The sequence below is a fragment of the Ursus arctos genome, unplaced genomic scaffold (assembly GCF_023065955.2).
Source record: "Ursus arctos isolate Adak ecotype North America unplaced genomic scaffold, UrsArc2.0 scaffold_3, whole genome shotgun sequence".
NCBI classification, from domain to species: domain Eukaryota; kingdom Metazoa; phylum Chordata; class Mammalia; order Carnivora; family Ursidae; genus Ursus; species Ursus arctos.
Window position 1 is genome coordinate 102204325 of NW_026622985.1, and position 7747 is coordinate 102212071.

General features: G+C 44.9%; 1 protein-coding gene across 6 annotated transcripts in view; it reads right to left on the reverse strand.

Moving 5' to 3' along the window:
* The window catches only part of ESYT2 (extended synaptotagmin 2), an 81407-nt gene extending 74412 nt beyond the window's left edge, over positions 1–6995 (reverse strand). For 2 of the 6 annotated variants that reach the window (XM_057304401.1, XM_048213078.2), the window contains exon 1: positions 6896–6995. Coding sequence is in view for 4 of the 6 variants with exons in the window: in XM_057304400.1 (XP_057160383.1) it covers positions 6230–6541 (312 nt within the window). In the remaining 2 variants the exon portion in view is untranslated. Of the gene's footprint in view, positions 1–6229; positions 6627–6895 lie in introns of those variants that run through there. The other 4 variants (XM_026479246.4, XM_044392246.3, XM_057304400.1 and 1 more) reach the window with 3 other exon arrangements.
* Positions 6996–7747: the final 752 nt, after the last annotated feature.

Sequence of the window (7747 nt, forward strand, 5' to 3'; positions counted from 1 at the left end):
TCCAGAGTGAGACTTTTGTCTATAAAATTATCATGCTACTCTCATGAGTTCAAAAATAGTTCATGTATCCTGGAACAGATCTGATATATAGCTCGAACAAATAATCTTTCATAACTTGAAAAGAGCAGAATAGTAAATATATCTCAAACTCTAGCTTTAATCTTTCTCACCATATAATATCTAACAACCTTGTTTTTGAAATCTATTAGACATCATTTAAAGTGTCCCCATAAAATAGGTAATATTGCAATAACCAAAGTCATATTTCTGAATAATGACATATGTCCACAATTTAATGCTTAATGAAAGAGGATACAACACACACACACACACACACACACACACACACATCCATATGTATTAAAGATTCGGAAAATCGTCAAAAAGTTAATAATGGTTATCGCTAGTTAGCAGGATGCAGGTGACTTTTTCCTCATTACTCTTCTCCAAAGCTTGGAATGTTCTACAGTGAGGATGCTTTCTTGTCATACTAGAAAGATTATGTGTTTTTGGGAAATAAAGAAAAACACAACTGTGTGTTCATTAAAAATAGGTAAGAGGAACTTCACTAGGTGAGTGAACAAAAGAACTTCAAATTCAACTTCAATGACAATTTTGCAAATAATAAAAAGGAAAGCATAGTGTGACCTGTTAGGTTAGTATTTCCACGTGTGCTGATGGTATGGCTGTCACCAATTCCTGCACGTAGTCATCAGGAAAGCACTGCTCCTGACACATGGGTGCACTCAAGGTATGCTGTTATTTTGCACTGATACTTTCGTCTGCACACCCTGCTGTAATCCGACAGGGGCTGAACTGTGGGTCACAGAGATGTTCACCAGGAGTAATCATAAAACTGCCTTTCACAAAGCAGGCAAAGACAGCAGAGCATAAAACTGGACTTCTATGGATAGCTAGATCAACAAACCCCAGAATAGTTTTAATCCTCATCAATAAAATCTTTGCTTTAAAATAGATTGATTTTAAAGACTTTAGATGTTACCTTAGTAAATGTACAAAATACTCTAAATGGCATAATTTTTAAGAAAATGAACATACCACTTCACCAACAGAAAGGCCTAAGAAAGGTCTACCTTTCCTTTTTCCATACGTAGTTAAATGTCAAGAAAACAAATTCTAAACCACATTTTCCTGAACAAATGATTTTTAGTATGGTTTATCACAAACAGAACAATAACAATTCCATTCAAGGTTGTTGTAATTTTCCACCAACTACTATTATGGGTGGTTTGCAATTACGAATGATGTTTTTAATACATTTCTTTCCTGGATTAAAAAAAAATGAGTATTACTTTTATTAAAAAAAAACTGCAAATGACTAAAACTAGGATTTACACATAGATCTGTGTGCCAGATTTACCAGCTGGTAAATTACTGAATTTTTAAGGCCTTATCTTATACATGTTCATCTCTAGCACTTAGCAGGAGACCTCAAACAGCAAATGCTAATAAATGTGGGTTGAGTAAACAGATGAATCCATAAAGGCTAATTTCTAATGCCTACATGTAAGTTGAGCTACTCCCTTAAAATGTGATCTACTCTAGGAAAAATTCAAAAAAATAAATGGATCCTTAAAAAAAAAAATAGGACTTTTGTAACAGTTAAGAAAAATAAATGAAGTTAGTGACACACAGAAAGATCATAAGAAAACTCTCAAATAAAACATGTTTAATGGAAAAATGACTCCACACAAAAGAAACCACTGATACTGTTTATGTAAGAACTGTGCCCCACCCAACTCCAAAAGAACACAAGGTGACTCAGTATTTAAGCACAGTAAGACTATTAAGAGTGAAAGAGAATGGCCTATTTGAGGGAAGATGGGCGGGTACTTCCAGCTACCTCCATGGTACAAAGCATAACAATCCAGCAATAATTTTGGCTTGTTTTTTGGCAGATGAGGGAAGAAGACAAGAACTCTACTCCACTGCACAGGTGCTTCCACTTTCTGATTTCAGACGCTGAATTCTGAATACATCACTATCTCCCCTTCCTCCCATGCCAAAACACTCTGAGTCTTAAGAGTAGTATTTATATTTATGCTCAGTATAAAGATCCCTGTGGACTGGGAGAGACGCCCTGAGAACTCTGGCCCCAGCTGGATGGAGTACATCTACTCCTCACCCCTGAGCCTCAATTCATCACCTTCCATATAGCTCCTTCCTGATGGGACAGTCCAGGTGGGCTCTGATGGCCCCACCACAGGATATACCTGATTTCCTGCTCCTGCATGTTTATCCTACTGTCCCCATAGGGTATAATGCCATGTCCTTTCACTCTTAAATGTTCATAAATGTGTCTATACGCATTCCCTCACCACTAACCACCTCCCATCCTGTTTTGACCACCATGGCAATGGGGCCATCACATCCTGCCTTGTATCTACCTGAAAGACAGCACACACATGAAGGCAGGATGACCTCTTCTACTTCTGCATATAGTAGGTCCTCAGATCTTTAAATGGAGAAAGAAAATTCATCTGAGGCAGCATTGTGTCATTGAAACCAAAACAGATAATAACTTAAAAAATATAATAGAATGCAAAAGACCATAACAATCTGAAACTGATATACTATGTTAATTAACTGAATTTAAATAAAGATTAAAAAACATAAAAAAGACAATACATTCAAAAATTATGCTGATAAAATGAATCTAATATAAAACAAACCAATCTATACCCTAAACTTCTTAAACATACATAATTATGTGTCAATACCTTGAATCAAAGGGAAGAGTTTCTAATAACTCACAGAAACACACACATTTAAGCTATTTGTATCTCTGAAGCATGATTTCTATCTCATTTAATAGAATTTGTTTTTCTAGCCGTTATGGTATCAATGTTTACAGTAATGGGGTTAAGGTAAAAAATATTTATCTTGCTGATTTTCATTCATAAGCACACACTTTTCATTAAATATTCTCTAAAACATAAATGCCTTAAAAGTTAAGTTGGAACAATAATTTTTTAAAAGTTGTAGCAGTTTTACACTATATTGTACACTTGATACTAATTTAACGCTGTATGTTAACTATACTGGAATTAAAATAAAAAGCTTAATAAAATTTTTTAAAAAGTAAGCTGTAGCTGGAATTCCATAAGCAAGGACATATGTATGGTTTTCTATGTATTGTAACTAATTCCCTTTTTCATTTATTTTTAAAAGAAATTCAATGTCTATAATACTTTTAAACAGCAGCATTGAGATACACTGCACATACCATATAATTTGCTCATTTATGTACAATTCAATGGTTTTTAGCATATTCACAATGTCTGTGGTATTATTTTAAGTTAAATGTTGTGACCAATGTAAAGATCATGAAAACCTACAGAAAAGATAAAAGATTCACTGGGCCTAAAAAGAACACTGCATTACTGGTCAGTTTTTCATAATTGGTTCTTCGCAGGATCGAAAGCTGTATTACATAAACATATTTAATATAACATTAATTTATTTCTAATTCATATATTTAATTTATAGTTCAGTCCTAGCTCTATAGTCTCCCGTCTTAAAATGTAAAGTGAGGCTAATATTAATCTAAAACAGAAGTATTATTAAAACCACAGCATACAAGTTGATGAATGCATATATCCTAACTCTAAAACCATTTAAACTAAAAAGCAGACATTACTGCTGTATGTCTAGCAACTTGAGGCATTCTATTCTAACTTAATGAAGCATTTAGACCACACAACTCAGAGCAATGCAACATTCACAGTCCTCTTCCTCTTTGAATTACAGCAGCAGCACTGTAATAACTAAAAAAACCAAAGCAGCATCCACATCCCCTTCACAGCCATGAGGAGGTCTCTAAACATCTTCTCAAAACACATAATCCCTGTAGGATCTAAATGCTAAAGTTGCAACCGCAGTTTAAAATAACTAAACCATGGTTCCTGATTTAGCTACATGAACTATTTTGTTACAAGTCTTCACCAAATTTTATTAAAGTATAAGTCAAAGATTAACATAATTAACATAATATTTGCCCTTCCTTCACATGAGACCAAAGTGTATTCTTTTTTCTTGTTCATTTGGTTCTTAGCCTATATATATTCAATTTTGGCTAGACATAAATTCTCCTGGACTTCCGAGAAGAACTACGGGAAGAAGAATGCTCTCCCTGAAGAAAAGCTTGTACATAAGAATACAGAACAACCTAATAAGGAAGCTGACTGCTTTAAATCTTAATCATTAAAGTATGAGAGCAATAAAAGACCAACTGTCAAAACAGTTAAGTAGGGCTGTATATGACATATTTGGATCTCTACTTATTTGCAGCCATAGAATCAGCATTTACTGGCAGTCGTAAAAGCAGGAAAGGGGCAGACTTCAAGTTTTAATATTTCAAATATACAAATAGCAGTGGAAAACTGTCCTTGTTCAATTCTATAAAAACTCATCAAGAATATTCCTTCACCCATGGTCTAATTTTACAGGGCCCAATTAACACAGGGTGGAGAGACACTGGTACAACAAAAGGCCAGTCCTCAATTCATCAACCCAAAGCTGTCAGGCCCTTTCCCTGTTTATGGGGAAAAAAGAGTGAAGAACAAACAATGATATGGTTTATATAAAAGCTACAGGACCAAGATTTCATAGAACTAGCACATGGTTAAGTAAGAACCATTTTTCATATCCTAGTAGCCTTAATTTAAAACGGTCTAGATTCTTCCTCAAAGTAGTAATATTATCTCATCTTCCGTACCCAATATTGTTACTTTACAGATAAAAACTGTCAGTGAACATATCCACAAGTGGGGTTAGGAAGTGGGTACCACGTTGGTTCATGTTTTCCTATGCTTTCACCCTGCGATGAATCATAGCTGTCAATGACACGGTGATAACATGTACAAATATATCTTATTTACAGCAAGATACCACCCCAAAGTTCGGAACTCCCCAAACCAAAGTCTGTACAGTAAAAGTTAAAATACTACTAATACAGAAATCCTAACTTTTCCCATACAAGGCTGCTTCTACTGTTGCAGGCACACTTCTAGACACTGTAATTCACCAGTTTTATTACAAAAGTAACAGACGGGTATTTGCCTTCACGAAGTAGTACCATTAGATTCCTGTTGGCCTCGGGTACCCCCGCGTCCCAACCTCTGGCTGTCTGCCTCCTGTGCCTACACCCCACGCCTGACTTCACAGGTGTCTTATGACTGGAAACTTCGATCACTCTCCAAGCCCTTTTCTACTCTAAGAGAAAATGACCCTTGGGAAACTCACTGGCTGGCCATTTTCACACCAAGTTCACAACAAGCCTAATGGGAACATCACTTATCTTAAAATGAGCACTATTCCCTGTGGTCTGAAGCTGTGACAGCAACTCCTGGTTAAGAAGGAATCAGGGAGTGAGGAGAAAAGAGGAGGACACCAACTGCATTCATTTCCTTACTGCAGAAATGAATTATGCAGACAACGGCCTGGGGTAAAAATAAAATAATCAATATCACGACTCTCGCTGTCAGTGCAACTCTTCCAAAAGTTCGACCCCTCCTCCCAAATTCACGTTGGAATCAAGTTCACCCTATACTGAGTCATAGCTTACTATGGAAAAAAACTGAAACGAACTTTCAGTCGGCTATCTTCACATCAGCCTCTCTGGGGGACCCTCCGTGCCCAGTTGTGCCAGACAGTGCGGGGACGACAGCGTCTGCGGAGGAGGACGCAGCTCTAACTTCTCCCCCCACCGGCTGTCAGAAGAAAAAGCCCGCCCGCTCCCTTTCCCCGGGAACCCGAGCGAGCGCCGACGGTCCCCAGGCCTGGGCAGGGGCGGCGGCACCGGGTCGGCTCCCGCGCTGCGAGCGGAACCCGCCACCGCCGCCTCCCAGAGCACATTCCTGAGGCGCGAGTCACGCCAGCGCGCCAGAGGAAAAGCCCGGCTCCTGCGGCGCGGCCAAAGCCGCAGCGCGCTCCTCACCTGTGCGGTTCCGAGCGGGCCCGACGCGGGGGGGGGGGGGGGGAGGGCGCCCCTCCGGGAGGGTGCGGGTACTTCTGCAGACAGGGACAGGGGGCGGGCGCGGCCCCGGCGGCGGGGACATCTGACAGGTGAGGGGGGCGGAGAGTCCAGGGAGCCCGGCGGCGCTCAGGACACCTGGCACGGAGCCCGCGGAAACTGACGGCGGGGCGGACCGCGGGCCCGGGCGGGGGTCCTGGCCGACCCCGGCCCGGGCGGGGAGCCCGCACTCACCCAGGCCGGCAGGTCGCAGGCGCGCACCCCCAGGCGCACGGCGCGCTCCTCGTCCTCCAGCAGCGCCAGTGCGCGGCACAGGCGGGTCGCCTTGAGGCCGCGGCTCCTGCGGCACCACACGAGCAGCCCGAGCGCCAGCAGCACCCAGCTGAAGCTCAGGCCCAGGTAGCCGAGCGCGTACACCGGCAGCAGCAGCGCGAAGCTGCGCGCCAGCTGCGCCAGCAGCCCCGCTACATCCACGCTCAGCGCCGCGCCCTGGGGCTCGGCCCGGGCAGCGCCGGCCTCGGGGCCGCGGTCCCCGGCGCCGCTCATCGCTTCGCGTTCGCGTCCCAACCCAGCCGCGGAGGCTCAGCCCGCGCACCAGCGCCCCTCTGAGGGGACCGCGCCGGCGCTACGGCCCGCCCGCGCTTCCGCCCGCGGGCGGCGTGCGACGTCAGCACGCAGGGCGGGCGGGGCAGCAGCCGGGCGCGGCCCTGAGCCTGGGTCGCCACGCAGGGTGGGCGGGGGCTGATGGGTGACGCCATCGTGCGGACACCACCTGAGGCGGGAGTAAGCGCGGAGTCGACGCGAACGTCATCACGCGGGGTGGGGCGCCACTCAGGCGGCCCCGGGTGGCCCTGGACCCGAGTCACGGATTCACGGCGGGTGGGCGGGGCCGGACTGTACCTCTTCGAGGGGGCAGGCGGGCGCCTTCGGAGGCGGGAGCGGGTGGGGCCGACACGGAGGATAGCGTGCGCGGCCCCGCTGAGGAGGCCGGGCGCGTCGTCACGTGGGGCAGGCGGGGCGGGGTGCGTCACTGCGGCGGCCCGACGGGCCCTGCGTGTAGCGCGCGAAGCTGCGCTGCGTGAGCGCGCCCGACTGCGTTACGCTTCCGTAGGGGCGGGCCGCTCCGGCTCGTGGGGGTGTTTGCTAGGAGGGCTCGCGTGGAGCGAGAAGCGCACGTCCCCGCGTGTGTGTTACACGTGCCCACTCGTAGAAGTTACTGTTTGATGTACTTCGACTCTGCTAAAAAGCCAAACGCGCGTGGCGCCATAGAGCAAAGAAGGCGCCGTTCTGGTGGTGCTGCTCCGGAGGGGCGGAAAACAGCAGCGTCCGTCCGCTTCGTGTGTGTGTGTAGCACGGACAACTCCGCCTCGCACCCAGCACCTGTACTTCGAAGCATAATGTCGTGCAGCTTCTTTGACAGGTGTGAACGTCCTGGCCGACTATGTGTACTAGTTTAGACCCTGCTTGCGGTTTCTGAGAAGACCTCACACCCTGTGATTATTTTCCAGTAAACTCAAAGTAATTCCCAGTTAAGCATTTTTGAGCATACCGAATTCCAAGGAAACTTTAATTCAGTGAATAACAATAGAGCTTTTTTCCCCTCTTACTGTTCAGATCTTTGTTACTGGCCACCTTGATCATCTTTAGGAAGGGCAGGGACTTAGGCCACAGTCACATGTTCTTAAGCTCTTGATTGGTGTGTGTACCTCGTGTCACACTTCTTCCCTTGTCCACCTCTTCTACCTCTTCCTG